General features: G+C 45.1%; 1 protein-coding gene across 1 annotated transcript; it reads left to right on the forward strand.

The window, feature by feature from the left end:
* The first annotated feature begins 426 nt into the window (after nt 1-426).
* On the forward strand, nt 427-15114 carry uck2b (uridine-cytidine kinase 2b). The gene is made up of 7 exons (XM_023818838.2): nt 427-1127; nt 10605-10764; nt 11441-11537; nt 11935-12077; nt 12767-12864; nt 13384-13432; nt 14216-15114. Exons 1-7 carry the CDS (start codon nt 1023-1025, stop codon nt 14350-14352), a joined length of 789 nt encoding a protein of 262 aa, XP_023674606.1. The 5' UTR covers nt 427-1022; the 3' UTR covers nt 14353-15114.
* The last annotated feature ends 1524 nt before the right edge of the window (nt 15115-16638 follow it).

A 16638-nucleotide genomic window follows, 5' to 3' on the forward strand; every position in this document is an offset into this window, starting at 1 on the left:
ATGTCTGTGAGATGCTTTGCTGATGGGTTTTCAAGCGTTGCGCAGACGTGCCTAAGCACGTGCTGCAGTCTCGATACAGATGACAAGCGCTGTTTTTGGGAAAGTGGTACGTATAAGATTGTATTGCTAAGCACTAACCGGATTAAAAAACGTGGCTACACAAGTTACGTGTGTGAATATGGTAATGCGGTTTTCTCCCGTCAAAAGTTGTGCTCCGTATTTCCTTACTAAATTAAGTAGGCTATTTACTACATGTAGCAATGGAATTAAATCAAAACCGGTCACTGTTATCCTAAAGAGGCTAAAGTAAACTATTACGGAGAAAGATCCTGAAGTTTAATAACAAACACGAAACATTTAAGTAATCTGTCTATTGTTTCACGCTAAACACATTGGCTCGTATCACTATTTACATAGTGCGTTTTATTTATCTGCGACGTGTGACAGAAATTATCATCATGTTGCCCCTGTGAAAATAGTTCTTTACACCACTTTACTTTGGGGACAACTTTGGCATTAAAAAATAAAGGCGCGATGGGAAGATGCATTTGCACTGCAGCGTAAATGGCCGCAACATGAGGTCAAATTATCTTCGCTGGCTGAACACAATTAAGTATGGTGTACGCAGACGTCCGGATCACAGTTTGCACATACAAAAACACGTTTCCGATGCTGAGATGATGTATCTGTGTCTCAGTCGATGACTATCAGTTCTGTATTAGTTGGATTAATTCAGTCCACCTGACACAACGGCCCGATTCCTCGTGGAATTGAGCTTTTGGATCCGCTCGCCAGCGACCCGGACGCGTTGATCTCTAACGGGAGTGGACTTGAACCCTGTCCAATACTGGCCGGAGATCCAGCGTTGGGAAGGAGCGCAGCCGGCAGCCGGAGCGCAGACGTACAAGTCCAGAGGAAGCAAGACAGTCAGGAGAAGAGGAGGAGGAAGGGAGGAGGAGGAGGAGGAGGAGGGCTGGTCGAGCACAACTGCCTGCCTTCAGCTCACTCAGCGAGCTGCAAGCATGGCCGGCGACAGCGAGACGCGCCTGGAGGAGCAGGGCAAAAACAGGAACGGGATCCGGCAGCCTTTCCTCATCGGCGTGGCCGGCGGCACTGCCAGCGGCAAGGTTGGCGACCTCGTCCTGTCCGTTCGTCCCGTTTTTTTTTTATTTTTTATTAAATGAATCAAAATGGTCGGCTGGATGGAGCCTGGCTGCCGTCCCGACACGCAGACGCTATCCGACCGCATGGCTCATGTCATGGAGAGCAATATGACACCGCTGCTTCACACACTGGCCAGATCACGTCGTACCGGCATTTTTATTACCTATAGCGTTATTATTAGTTTAATTTACAACTAACTATATTTAAATGATAAAATATGTGTACATGGACACTTCGTTCCCATTGCACGTTGTTTCAATTTATGCCCAGCCTGGAACCCAGAAGAAGCGCGTGTCTGCTCAGACAAAGCGGGCAGCATTGACTGTTAACCGGCTTAATGCACCAATCTAATTTACCCACCGTTTACAAGCGGCCTCTCGCCACTGCATGCGTGAGTGTACTGAGAGCGTGGGCTGTGCTTTTGCGGACGACCCGTGAGGAGCCCGCTGAAGTGAAAATAAACACCCGAAAGTCCTTCTTTTGTTTGCCCTGTCTCAACCCCCATTCAGCGTGTTTTATTTTAATCCCAGCGCCGGTTGGCCTCCGTCGGCCGGAGCCACACTCGCAAGCTCCCGGCGGAATTGAGTAAACCCGAACTCGGATGTCGAGCGGCCATGGTCCGTCTTAATTCCCACTGTGCTCTCCGCGGCGTTTTTAAGACGGCCGGGTCCACATGGTTACATGACCTGAACATGTACTTGACCTCAGGCCTTCAGCATGGTTTTTATTTACTGATGACGGTGATTATGATGGTGGCGGCTGATGACTGAACCCGACCTCACCTGGAAAACCGATGATGCCGGTATCTCAATGTCATTTGTCACTAAACAGTTCAGGAATCTTTGGTCCCCGGTTGTTACCTCACCACTAATACGTATACTAATACATATATTGCCATATCCGGAGAGTTTTACAAACACTCTTTTTGTTTGTTTGGTAAATTCGGTTTGTTTTTGTTAGGTCCGCCCGTAAAGGCTCTGTCCCCCTATCCATTAATCTTTAACTATGACCTTGCTTTTTGTGTAATTTTACATTAGTTGTAGGTTATTACAATAACATTCAAAACCGAGATGTTTTTTGCAGTGAGAAATATTTTTTTAAAAAGAAACACATTCATAAAACGAGTTTTAAAATAGTAGGTGGTAGTTCATTATGTACTTGGGTTCTTCATGTGTTACCAGATGGATAACGTTTTTTAACCACCAGTGTACCACCTGTTCCCCCAGCTGTGTCAGACTAGATTTAAATGGGCCATTTCAAAACAATTTGTGTCGAGTGGTGAGAGAATGCTGAAACGATTTTCAGAAAAGCGACTACTTTTTATGTCCCTAGAATTTCTTTCATTCCGAGGGGTGAATATAGATTGGACGTTAACTGTTTCAGTGGGGATTATGACAAGCCTGGCAGGTCACAGGTGTACACTGGTGAATCCTGTTTTCTGTCTGGGTGAATGCTCTTTCACATTGCTATGCATTCATCACAAGTTTTGTGTTTTGATAGAATTTCCCTGAATTCAAAACAGGAAACGGGCTCCAGTTAGAGAACAGCTGTGCGTAATGTTGTTTAGATTATTTTGGCCGAATGCTCTTCTGTGTCGTCTACCAGAGGCGTTGAACGGAAGGTGTAGACTGTGGAGAGTCTGTAATGTACACTGGTTGGACAAATGCTATCTTTCCTGTCTCAGTAAAGTATGGTGGCCTTGGGCCAGTGTTAGTAAACAGTTTCTGTTGCGTTCATTATAAAAGGCTTTGTTTTGACCTACGTCATCGAAGCCCAACCGAAGATAAACCATTGAGAGATGTACTATTATTGTAGGTTATTAAGCTAACAAAACGGCTAAGAGTATCACCCTGCTGGACGGCGTGTGTCTACCTGAATAAATGGGTGTCGCTTGTGTTCTGGAGAGTCCCAGGTCCCAGTACTATGTGATACTGGGGCTGTGTGATATAGGTATTAGTTTTTCATATCAATCTATCTCCCTGATGAGTCTGAGACGATTGCATCATTTTGAGTTCCGTAAGCTAGTTTAGTGTTATCTTTTTGACAGAGGAAATTGTCTAAAAGTAACATGGCTATGGGACTCCTGCTTTTATGTACTGTGCTACCTGGAATGGACCTAAGCCAACCCCTCCTCCACACAACCATGTACTTAATTGATGGATAATATAGATGTGTGCCCACTTAAAATACAAGTTCTTAAAAGCGAATGGAGTCCCAAATATTCACAATCTGCGAGCCCTGTATTGACTTTTGCTGTAGATTGCTTATGCATTTCTCTCTCTCTCTGTCTTTATCTGAGCCAGTTATTTAGCCTTGGGTTAACCATTCTCAGACAGCTTGTTTTTAGCTTGTATGATTCCATTACTTTGGCGTAGGGAGTGACAAGAAAGCAGACAATATCTTGTGGAAGAATTTTCCTGGGCAGCCCACTACGTCGTGTAATAGCATCAGCGTGTGAATGCTGTGCTTCTGCCTTTTCACCTCGGTTCCTAGTCGGGCCTTGTCCTCCTTCCCTCAGAGTCCAGCAGTCCTGTTGTCTGGCGTGAAAGTGCCTGGTGTGCCCCACCCACCCACTGCTTTTGGTCATCATTTAGCAGACGTCACGTTGTTTGGGCAGCCATCCGAGGCTCTGATTAATTCACTCGTCGTTCGTCCGTTGACTGACTGTGCACCTGGCTCTCGGGGCTGAACCTGTATTTTTGAAAGGAAGAAGAAGCTGGTTTGTCAGGAAGTGGATTTGGCTTAAAAAAAAAAAAACAAAAAAAAAAAAACTAATTTTCCATGCCAATTGAATTATACAACTATATAATTTCACAGTTGGTGAGGAATTTTTCTTACAATATAATGTGATTTAAAAGAAATTTTCTATTATGTTTTACTCATCTGCCATGCATAAACACTAAAATGCCTAAGGTGTTATGATCCCCAAGCTGCTTATCTTCTTTCAGGCTCTGAAGACAGATTAAGATTGTGGTTGTTTATCTTGTGGTCCTGTGCTTCCTAATAATTCCATTATCTCCCTCTAGGTAATATAGGACAAGCTTAGTGGTGATAACTTGGTGATTTTGCTTTGACTGCTGTTGCGCTAAGGGCTTTAAGTGCATCACATCCAAATAACTGTGTAACATTCTTTTGGCAGTACTTTTGGCACAAGTAAACTCAACATTGTAGCCAAGGCTCTTTATCCTCACTAAATCAGTGTATTTTCTGATGCTTTTTTGAATACAGAAAACAGGTGGATGATCATTTTCATTGCAGTAGCTAAAAGCTGATCAAAATCAAGGTTGTATGATCTTCAATGAATCCAGACGGTCACGAAGTGAACGTGCCATTTAGAAGCTTCTACCTCAATCCTCACATGTACTTTGTATTATGTAATGATGTAATGATTCTCCAAATCCATGGTTCGGTTAATACTTCGATTTTAGAGCCAAGGTTCGATTTGATACCTGGTTTATTTTTATTCTTTTGCTTTTTTTCTTTTTCCTCGAACACTAAGAAACATGTTAGATAAAATTTACAAAACTTATGTAACCAGATTGTTCCCACGCCTCTTACTTAAAGGTGCCTGGGTGTTCTGCAGTCTCAGGGATGTTATCCATCTTGAGGTAATCAAACTAGCCTAGCTAGTTAGCGTGATCACTCAGTAGTGATTGGACCGAAAAACGATAAAATAGCCCTAGGTATGGAGTGCAATTTACAAAACATACTGCTTGCCCTAACTTCACTTAGAAAAATACATTTCATGATTTGCATGTGTATTAGTGGTAATTGGGCAATGCAAAATGAGTTTTGTAATATTAGTAACTTAATGAGAGCTCAACAGGCCGCCCCTGTGGCAGAAGGGGTCGATATTGTGGCTCCCACTTCCAGAACAGCAACATGTGAATGTGAATATTTGAATCACGGTTACGATCTTGGTTTCCGAACTGTTACGCCACTACGTAGCGTCCCCACCACGTAGCGTCCCCACCACGTTAGATTCCTGACCCAGCAAAGTGTCCTCAAGCTTAAAATAATAATAATAATAATAATAATAATAATAATATATTCACTCAGCTTGGCAGCGAGCCCCTCCCACATGATTACCCACTGATGGGCGGTGACCATGTAGTTGTGCTGACACATGGTGGTCGTGCATTTGGCTAACCCTGATTTGATTTAAAAAAAGCATCTGGTAAATAACTTAAGTGTAACTCGGCTGGAGGTGTCAATGACATGCAGTTGAAAGCAGGGTCTGTCCTTCAAGCAATTGGGGTTAGGGCTCAAGGGCCTAATGGTGATATCAACTCTGGGATTTGAAATGATGACCTTCAGACTGCAAGCACACCGTCCCACACCACTGAGCCCCACACCACCCCTCAGGTGGGAGCAGGGAGTCCTTTTAAATGCCACAAAGTAGGGATGGGCATTTTTGGTCATATTTCATTTCGAGTAATCCACAGGTTTGAGAAACGAGTACTCGATTAATCGGGGGTGGAGTTTAAGCAAGGGGCGGGACGTTTGCGTCACAGTATACAGTAAACATTTAAAAGAAATAACAGCATGAGGTGAAGCTGAAGCGCTTTTTCTACATGACGCATTGTATATAAAATTAATCACATAGCCTAGACACATAAATATGTAAATGTTATATTACAAATTGTATTTATCTACACAAAATGCATGTGAGCTTGAACTACGTGTCAATCATAAAGTAGTGGATGCGCTTCTCCCGTTACTTTAAAACAACGGCAACTGAAGAAACTGAACCCCCCACCAGACCCACTCTCTCTGATTAGTTACCTTTTTCTTTTTCTAAAGGTAAATTTAAAGCCGGCATAATTTAACTATGCTGCTTAAACAAAAACAGCCTGAATATTTTACCATGCATGGCTAAGAAAAATTAACATAAGGACGACATTTTTATTCAAAAAGATCAGTCGGTCTACGTGCTCAGATGAAAGCCGAGTGCGGAGTCCATTTACAATTAGACCAGCGGTGGAAAAAACGCGCTCAGCAGGCACAGAAGTTGCAGGAACAGCCAGGTACCACTGGGCAAGGGTGCTTAGCTTTGCAAATCGAGACTCATTTACTTTCCACCACAATAAAGGATCCTGGTTTACAGAGATGCATGGCTCCCTGAAGTAGCTTTCGATTTCGGTGTCATGCGGAGAAACATCACTCATGCCGTAGTCCTCGCCGAAAAGAGTGCCGAGCGCCGTTGCTGAGTCGGCCTTACTTTGTATGGGTCTGACAGGATTTGGGATTGTCTCGCAAAGTCGCTTCAGATTCTCATTTACTCTCTCCCGAAGCTTTGTGTCAAGAAACTTGAGATGTTTGTGTCTTGGATCCAAAGCCGCTGCAATCAGAGGCAGATACACTTTCTCAGCATCCTCAGCAACTTCGACTATGCGCCGTTTCAGAGATTCGGCTACCGCATTTTAAAATTCAGACATTCTTGGAGACTCACTCCTCTGCCTGTTTAAATGTCTAGTGATGAGACTGTGTGTGATCGGATAGACCATTGAACTGGAAACATGGGTCTCACTACACATTGTAGTTGTGGCACACAGGTGTCAGTTCTTCCACAGTCTCCCAGTGCTCATCTTTTAGGTCAAGTGTCCTCGTATCTGCAAGTTTTGTAACATTGCGATCGGACAGAACAGCACACACAGCCCACCTCTGTTCCAAAACGCGTTCGAACGTGTCACACACCGAATTCCACCGCGTGCGACAATGCTGAATAAGCTTATGGTCGGGTATATTTTGTTCTTGTTGTTTCTGCCTTAGCGCGGCTGTAGCTACTGTGCTGTGGTGAAAATGTGATACCAAGCGGCTACTTGCAGCTATTACATTTTTTAGAGTTGCAACATTGAAGCCCTCATTGATTGCAAGTTGCGGGGTGTGTGCGAAACAGGGCACTGATTCCCAAAGACTTTGATTTGCCAGAAGCATGTTGGCAGCGTTGTCGTGCACACATGCCATTACTTTTTCAGAGCTTAACAGCCACTTTTCTGTTGCATCTTTCAGGTAGTTGCCAATGTTCACAGCTGTGTGTCTTTCCTCGAAACCTCGCGTCTCTAATACTGTGGTTAGCGAAGTCGACGAGTCCGTAGTTATTGCCACCCGCGCTGGCTTCGACTGACTGTCTTTTAGTGAACAAGCGCATTTTTCGTATAGAACGTCAATCCTTGCAGTGACCGTTTTGCGCGATGGGACAGTATAGTGGGGCTCAACGCAATTCATTAAACATTTAAAACCTTCACCTTCAACAAAACTAATAGGCAGCAAGTCTTCTGCTGTCATTTCTGCTATTAACTGCGCCATCTTCTCTGCCCTGCCTTTGTCGCATTTCTGTCTGATGGTGAAATCTCTTATGCTCGTCTGACTGCTGGTAGTGGCATCGGCATCATCTGCTTTTTTGTGTTTATGTGCAAGATGATAACGCATCGAACTCGTTGTGGAGTTGTAGACGAGTGTGGCGCTGCACATCTTACACTTGACTGTTTTCTCGTCAAGTTTTTCAAAGTGTTTCCAGACATCGCTGTGCGCTTTAGAAGCCATTTTCGCTCTGTGCTCCGGTCTTGTCTCTACACCGCAACTTCTCACAGCCGTAACCAATCAAATATCAGACTACCGCCCAAATACCAGCATAACCTATCAAAGAATGAAGGTGGTTTAATTTTAAAAAATGCATTTTTAGAGCCAATCGATCGTCATTTTCATGCTCGATCGTCGCTGATGGGTTCGAGTAATCGATTAATCGAGTACTCGTGCACGTCCCTACCACAAAGCTTCTTCGGGATGTGTGACCGACAATAATGTGCAGACATGCTGGCATGTAATTTTCTGTGTGAGATATGGGGAGAAATGGTCTTTTCTTCAGGGAGACCACAGTAGAATCTGACCCCTGTCTAACAAAGCACTTAGCCAAGGATTGCTGAAGTAGCTGTTTGACTGCTGATAGGTATTATAATTTTATAAATAAATAATTGTCTTTTTTTTCTTAAGCAGAAGGGAATGGAGAGCAACTGGTGTTCCTTTCACAGGAAGCTCCTTTGCGTTTGAGCAGTCAGGTTCACTCTAGGCATTTGGCCCTTGCCGGCACCCCCAGTCTCCCTCAAACTGTCAGCCCATGGTACCATTTAGCATTAGCTTAGCTCATGTACATTTTTGTAAGCGCTGACCTACTGAAACGGTGGTGACTTGCTGGCTTTCTGTGTGACTTTCTGGGGCAGGGTCTTTACCCCACCTAAGGCCTTGGCGGTTCACATTCCTTAGCTACTTTCTCACACGTTGATAATTTCTATGTGATTTATCTCCTCTGTCCTGAGAGCAGTGTTTCTCAACCCGGTTCTTGGGGGCCTCCAGATGGTCCACATATTTTTGTTCCCTCACGGACCCTTAGCAGTTTGAGAAATGCTGTTCTAGGGTTTCTAGAGGGAGTGGAATGAACAGGCTGTTGTGGTGAGCTAATCTCTGAAAGCCGGGCATGACGCAAAGCTCCTTAAACGCTGCATGGTCACCCCCGACGCTCCGTGGCTCCACCATGACTCGGCTGGGCGAGGGCGTGATGACTCAGCTGCGATTTGTCTCCTTAGCGAAAGCGAACCCTGTGTAGGGAAATGTGCTGCGTGCTGTAAATGACAGCAGCATTTGGATACTGTGCCGTATTCCTATCAGAAAAGACTTGAGCTTTTTATTTTTTGCTGCGGTTTGCTGGTATTCTTATTTTAGCCTTGTCTGCCTAAGGGCTGCGTCACACCCATCATTCTCCTGCAGTGTGACGGCAGGTTGTCTGTTTGATGCTTGGTCATGGTCATAACTGCTTTATCCCCGCAGATCGTGGTTTGTGACCTGCATGAGTCGAGCGTGTTGCGGAGCCATGCAGGTCTGATGGTTGCCAGTGTGGACTGCTGATTACCTAATTAGCGCGGTAGCTAGGGGACACAGACGTGCTGCGTGGCAGAGGGCTGCCCTTGGCTGGTCATGTGATCTGCCATAATTCCAGGGGCTGATTGAGCTCTGCCCCCGTCACTCAGGGGAAAATCCCTGAAAAATGCGCTTTGTGTCTGTTGGCCACCTTGGTTGTTGTGGGGCTTGTATGGCAGAGCAGGTTTTCGTAACTTGTCAGATTTAAGGTACCTGAATTTAAATGGCTTTTATCTTTGTTCACTTACATTTAGCCCAGACTACCTTAAATCCAAGTAGTTATATGGCAAAGCAAGAACTTCGACCACATGACAGGCCCCAGGAACATCTTCCCCCCCCCCCCCCCCCATCTTTGCATTTTTGGGATTTCATGTATAAATGTTGTTAGAGATATAGTTTACCTGACAGATTGAAATCTACAGCAAATTGTTGTAGAGTGCATTGCAGCAGCTTTAGATGAATGTATTCTGTGTAGTTCATTGAAGACAAATGTCCCTTTCACAATGCTTTCCAGCAACATATCCTCAGTAGCTCTCACAGCAATCACAGTTATCCAGCAAGTGTTCTGATGATGCTCATTAGTTTAGGGTGTTAAAATCTCGTTCACTTAATTTCCATATAAAGAAGTGTCCTTCTCTTAATGTCACCACAGGACTAAAAAAAACCTTTAATACCTGAAGTACGGTCTAAAGTTCGGTCCTGAATTATTGTCATTTTTGTGCAGGAGAATTTTTAAGATTTTATTTACTGTTATGAATTGGGTATTTTTGTCTACGTACTACATTTTTTCCAACCAAGCAGGGGGTGGCAGGTATTCTATTGCTTTTTTTGTGTGTTACCTGGTCAGTAGAGCAATGTGAGGAGGCACCCCCTAGTGGTGGGGCATAAGTCGGAACAAAAATGTAGGGTGATGGGATGGCATATTGTCTCTGGGGGGAATCTCCGTGGTAAATGGTGACGTGGTTTGGTTTATTGATGCAGTCACTGTGCACTAACACTGTGCCCTAATGACAAGGGGATGGACTGGACTGCAGGGCTGCACCAAACGTCGTTTCAGCACAGTCATTGCGATGTGCGCTTGCACAATAATCACGTTGCATTTGTCAGTACAGCTTTGTGTCTCTTGACGCTACTCGCGACACAACCACCAGCTTATTTGACACACTTTTTTGGTAGATGGCGAGTTCTTTTTGGCAATAGTTTATTTCAGGTAACTTCATCTCCTTCTTTGTTTGTTTTATGAATATTTTAGTATTAATTGTGGAAATTTCACATATGGCAGTTGTGATATAGTGCAGCCTCTTGTACCAAGTGTCATGAAAGAGGTCTGTCCACAGTTCCTTAAATAATGGCACTTTATTGTACTTCTGGGGCTGTTACAGCTTGCTGGCCTTTGGCTTTTAACACCATTGTGTCATCTATGATGGACAGAGCAGGTGATTTCTTCTGAAGTGAAGTCTGTCTTCTGAGGTGAGCCATCTTACCAGTGGTAATAACACCCCCCAGTTTTGTTGTATTTGGACCAGTCTTCTGTCTGTGGGAAGATCATGGAGCTGCTGGGACAGAATGAGATTGACCATCACAATCGCCAGGTGGTCATCCTCAGCCAGGACAGCTTCTACCGGGTGCTGACTCCAGAGCAGAAGTCCAAGGCGCTAAAGGGCCAATTCAACTTTGACCATCCAGGTACGGGGGCTGAATCGGGGCACTCCATGGGGATGGAGCACTAAGCAGGCATCGCACAGGGAGTCAAGCTGTGGAAGGTGTTCCTGCTTCTAATATTCATTAATATGCCATTGATCCAAGAAGATATTGCATTTTTACACAATTTTTTGCAGATTTGTGACACTTCATTCAGCCTATCTTAGTGTTTTTTTCCTTAATCTTAGCACTTCTGATTATAACTTGGCAGGGGTCTGTTTAAAACTAAGAATTTTCTTTGGAGAAATATTTTTTTTGTTTTTTTTTTTTTGCAAAACCATATTTGGCCAGGTAAAGGTTTTAGGTATCTCACTTCTTAGCATAGGTGTTTTACATCAGCACAAAACAATGAGTTCTGAGATGATTTTTAAATCTCAAAAGCTCCTTGAATCTATAGAACACATCTGACCCACCCCTCCCCTCCCTCATCCCCCTCCCCCGCCGCCACCTAGCCAAACCCCTGACATAATATGCCTGCCTCAGCATGTTGAAATCTCCAGTAGTCAGCAGGTGTCTGGCCTTTTCACAGTTGCTGCAGGATTGCCTGGTCTGTTCTTCCTGGAGGCTGGGGGGGCTTCCCCCCCATGGTGGGGTGGTTGTCACAGTGTGGCAGTGTGGGGTGGCTACTAAAGTGTACAGTAAACCTCTCCTGGTCCCTCAGATGCTTTTGACAATGAGCTAATCATCAAGACCCTGTGGGACATAATGGAGGGGAAGACCGTCCAGATTCCAGTGTATGACTTTGTCACTCATTCCAGGTAAGCGGCCCCAACCCCCCACCCCCCATTCTACACCATGATGGCCACTCCTATATCTACACTTCAGGAAAAACCAAGAAAATACCTCTGTGTAACACTCAGGAATATCCTACAAGATGCTTATGTAGCTGCCCTTGTCCGGTTCATCTGCCTTTTCCCCAAGATCATCTTAACTGTTTTGTAGTTAAAGCTACTTTTACAAAGAAAGTACTCTGGCGATTTTTAGAATTGCTACAGTATGCTTTGCCAACCAGGCAAGTTCAGTTTGGTTCTTGGCTTGGGCATGAGCCAGATTGCTACAGATTGACACTGAGTACCAGTTGGTAGGAGCTGTTCAGAAATGCTTCACCAGGGATGCTGTGGGGACAGGTTCTCTGTTCTGTCGTCTCGCCTGCAGGAAGGAGGAGAGTGTGACGGTTTACCCGGCCGATGTGGTACTCTTTGAGGGCATCCTAATGTTCTACTCACAGGAGATCAGAGACGTGTTTCAGATGAAGTTGTTTGTGGACACGGATGCAGACACACGGCTGTCCCGCAGAGGTATGAGAAAGCTATGCCTGCTGGAGGACTTGAAAAAGTCCTGGAAAGTCAAGTTAGGCGTTGCATGTTCTTTTTACAGAAGTAACTTCAAAAAGAGGTTGTTAAATGGATTCATAGATGGACTATTCATGTTGTTCTGTGTCTGCCTGGAACCAAAGGTTCCTAGACTCAATTCCTCAAGATTGTAATGGAATATTCCTGCACTGCCAGTTGGAGCGAGAGTGTTATTGTTATTTATTTATTTGGTGATCAGTGATCATTGTTGACACACCACAACATACAGTGCACAACAACGAAATGTGTCCTCCTGTATTTAACCCATATGTGACATCGTGACATAGCAGAGGGCAGCTAATTTTGTGCCTGGGGGGCAGTACTTTGTTCAGGGTACCTCAGTGGTGTCTTGCTGGTCAGGGATTCGAACCAACAATCTTTCAATCACAAGTGCGTTTCCCTAACCATTAGGCCACCACTGCCCAGAGTGGAACCCTAGGCAAGCTTCACCACCGGTGCCCCCTGTCTGAGACAAATTGAAATGTACTTGTTAAGTCGGTGCCCTATGCAGCTCCGCCTAATGTTGCCTAATGGGCTGACCGGCTAGGTGCAGTGAGATAAATGCTGTTAGCCTTTGTTCATTGTGTAACTGCGAGCTGCCATAACCCTCGGTCCATCCTGTGGGCTTGCTCTAGTGCTGAGGGACATCAGCGAGCGTGGCCGTGACCTGGAGCAGGTCCTCGCACAGTACATCACGTTCGTCAAGCCGGCCTTCGAGGAGTTCTGCCTGCCTGTGAGTACCATGAGCTTCCCTGCGCGTGGAGGGCGGCCTTCGGAGAGGGCTGTGCATTTGCTGCTTGTCTCGCCAAGACCCGTTGCCTGTTGTCTGGTTTCGCATCATTGGGACACTTCTAATTAAGCCCACATTTTGGTCTTCATCCTTCGATCTCTCCTGGTTTGCTTACCGCAGGACAAACAAACAAACAAACAAATTTATTTTTGTATAGCGCGTTATCACAACATTACATTGGATAAAACAAAGCTGTCGTTTTAACAACTGTGAATATAGCAGGTGTCAGTTTGACACTACTTTTGCGTGTAGAGCACCTTGGTAGAATCTCTGACCTGAGAACAGTAAAGCATATTTCCCATTGAGCTAAATTTATTTGGCTGTGAAATTTGAATTTCAATCAAGTGAAATCTAGATAATGGTAGAAAGTATATGTGTGTGTAAAAGACTTCTGAATTAGTGTTTTATTCATTACCTTGTTCAGTCTGTAGAATTTGCCTTTTTGTTTTTCTTCCCCTGCAGACGAAGAAGTATGCCGATGTTATCATTCCTCGAGGAGCTGATAACCTTGGTGAGGGCTCGCTTTCTCTGACCCAAAAGAAAACACCATCACACTGTCATGCGCCCGGAAACAGCTCTGTTCAGACACCAGACAGCTACCAGCTTGTTTTGAGTCCTAAAGGCCATTATCATTTTCCTCCTACTGTTCAGAACGTTCAGTGAGGCCTAAAGTCGGGCTTAATCAGTGCAATGTTTCTCCAATCCTGTAGGAATTAATGAGGTTCATTCCGTTACGTTGCTCTGGTTTCTTTAAAAGGAGTGCTTTCCCCTCTTAGTCACGCACTGTATGTTCCCTGAGGCTCTTTGGCCTTTTGTGTTCCCTGGATGGGAAATACATCTGATTTTGTTACCCATACTCTGCCACAGACACTCTTGTTAGCGTGATACCTCAAAAAGTATTTGTCAGATCTGCAGACACATTGTATGGTGAAGATCTGAACCTGTTTTGAGAGAAACCTCACTGAAGTTGAAGCAGTGTCACTTAGCGGTGGCATGTGGAAGGACAGCCACAGACACACATCTTATGGAACTTGATTACATTGAGACAAGTCATACAAGGTTGGGCTTTTAATAAAGATATTTTTTGAAGAGCTGGGGTGTCAGAGTTTGTGGAGGTTGGTAGGGATTAGATGGGGGGGGGATGGAGTGACTGAGTCCTCCAAGGATAGTGTTGTCTTTCCTTATCTAGATTTATGGTGTGTGTGAGACATTCCTGATCTGAAACGATGAAGAAAACATGTGGATCATCTTGTTGAATCTGCTGACTCTTCCCCTGCCCGTTCTCTCCCTGCAGTCGCTATAAACCTGATTGTGCAGCACATCCAGGACATCCTCAACGGCGGGCTGACGAAGCGGCAGAATGGCTGCATGAACGGCTTCAGCACGCCCCGCAAGCGGCAGGCCTCCGAGTCCAGCAGCAGGCCTCACTGACCCCAGCTGGCCTCTCCGCAGCGACCCAGCGAGAGAGAGAGAGAGAGAGAGAGACGGGGGTGGGGGCCGCTTAGCTGTACATACTGCCAGTCAGCCACACTGTATTTAAAGTGAGAAGATGCAAAAACTAAAAGAGCCTTTAACTTTTCCCATTTTTAAAATTTAAGTTGAATTACATATTTGGGGGGGTGTAGTATTGCAGGTTAGTCACTCCTTTATTTAAATTATTTTTTCCCCCTTTTTTTTAATAGCCCCAACCCTGTCTTTACACTCCCTGAAGTGAATAAAATAAAGGAGGAAGAAAGCTAGTCAATTCAGGGCGGAGCTTGGGCCACTCCAAGTGGCTGGTTCATGTTTTTCGTTTTTACTTCCTCTCCTCACTCCTCTTTTTTTCATCTTTTGTTTTTTCTTTGTTAGGTTTGCTGTTGGAGAAAAAAAAACTCAGATCCTCATTGTTAGAGGCTGGGGTGAGCGGACAATGTTAATGACATGAAGCTTTAGCCAGAACTCAGGACACCAGAGAATATTTAAAAACGTCTTATGCACAAATACTAATGCAATCCACATCCCTCTCCCTCTGTGCCATTTTCACTAGCATTGATGTGTCTGACTGGGCCTTGGTGAACATTCCCCCGCACTTCACCCAAAATGCTGTGTTTCTGCTTCTATATGGATATGGGAAGGGAGGGGCGGGAATTGAAAATGATTGGTTGTGGCTGGGGGGCGGCAAGTCTGCTGGTGCCATGGCCAGCCCCGGTGCTGCCATGCCTGGCCCCGGTGCTGCCATGCCTGGCCCCGGTGCTGCCATGCCTGGCCCCGGTGCTGCCATGCCTGGCCCCGGTGCTGCCATGCCTGGCCCCGGTGCTGCCATGCCTGGCCCCGGTGCTGCCATGCCTGGCCCCGGTGCTGCCATGCCTGGCCCCGGTGCTGCCATGCCTGGCGACCACTGGGGGACCTGCTCCTGTGCAGTGTTGTGTGTTGAGACTGCGGAAGATCCTCCTGGCTTCAGCTTAACAAAAACATGGTGAGGTATTTGAAGTGGTGCACTGCACTGGGATGGTCAGTTCCAACGCACGCTTTGAGTAATGATGATTTCAGAATGCTTATATTTGCAGTGTGGGACTTGGGGCGCCTGTCTCGGACAAAGCCTGTCATATCCAGCAGGTTCCACTGTTTGCTCTACTGTCAGTTTTTTTTTTTTGCATAGATGGGTGAACCTGAAGATGCTGTTCTGGGACCAGGCCGGCTTACAGCCTCGCAATCTCCCTGAGCTCCAGTAACTTAGAATTTACTCCGCAGCACCTTTAAAGTGTTCTTTGGTTCGGAGAGCACCTCCTGCAGACCACCATCTGGAGCTACCCCTAGAAAATTTAAAAAGAAAATGAAAATAAACATGCTTTTATGCCAAAACTTCAAATATCCGCTGTCTCTTTGCAGATCGATATTTCAAGCAAAATATTTTCCCTTTGGTGATGGAAGTTTGCCTTCACACCTTTTCTCTGCTGCTAAGAAACAGGGTAGCTTATTTAAAAAGTGAAGCAGCCGGCTTTGTCATTACTATGGCTGTATTTATATGAAGTGATGTGCACAGTACTCTTGCTGTAAGATGGGGGGGGGGAAAAAATGCAACCTAAAAGTTGTATGGATACGGTCTGGAGTAACTGATGGGGGTCAGTGTTCAATAAAGTGAATCTAATTATAGAGACCATGAAAATTCAGCCTTTTTGTGACCCAGTGTCTAAATTGCTTTGTGTCCTTTTGTCCACAGCTGAACAGTATTAATGTAAAAATTTTAAAAATCTGCTCATGATGGAGTATTCCTAATTAAATAGCTTGCCAGTTTGCCTCACACGTGACGTGTTTTACTGTTTGTTTCTCATCCTTCTAATGGTCATATGACTCATTAAAGGTGTGGAGGTCCCTCCCACCCTGTTACCTCTGAGAAATATTATGTTCTTCTGTACCCCGACAAAGAAAGCTGTTTCATGTTTCATGTTTACTACACCCAGTTTGGCTTTGCGTGTGTGGGGCGTGGTCTGCCCTGTGCAGCCGTCCCACACAGGCTGGCAGATTGTGGTGCTCTTGAGCTGGGCTTTTCACTATCATGGTGAGCAGGTAGCCCTGCTTTCCTGTCCTCATTTAACTGTCCTTAATTCTAGTAAGTTACCAAACTGGCACAACTGATGCTTAAGGAATGTGCCTGCCAACCAAATAATGTGACAGTCTATTATCTTATATCCCTGTTCAGTCAGAAATAATCGCTGTCAGATGACATCCATGGGGAAA

The sequence above is a fragment of the Paramormyrops kingsleyae genome, chromosome 21, assembly GCF_048594095.1.
Source record: "Paramormyrops kingsleyae isolate MSU_618 chromosome 21, PKINGS_0.4, whole genome shotgun sequence".
NCBI lineage: Eukaryota > Metazoa > Chordata > Actinopteri > Osteoglossiformes > Mormyridae > Paramormyrops > Paramormyrops kingsleyae.

Excerpts from the sequence above, each read along its gene's own strand:
- uck2b (XM_023818838.2), top strand. The coding sequence starts at position 1,023 with ATGGCCGGCGACAGCGAGACGCGCCTGGAGGAGCAGGGCAAAAACAGG. Across the intron at positions 10,765-11,440 it reads ATTCAACTTTGACCATCCAG|ATGCTTTTGACAATGAGCTA; the intron begins GTACGGGGGCTG and ends CTGGTCCCTCAG. Across the intron at positions 12,078-12,766 it reads CACACGGCTGTCCCGCAGAG|TGCTGAGGGACATCAGCGAG; the intron begins GTATGAGAAAGC and ends GGCTTGCTCTAG.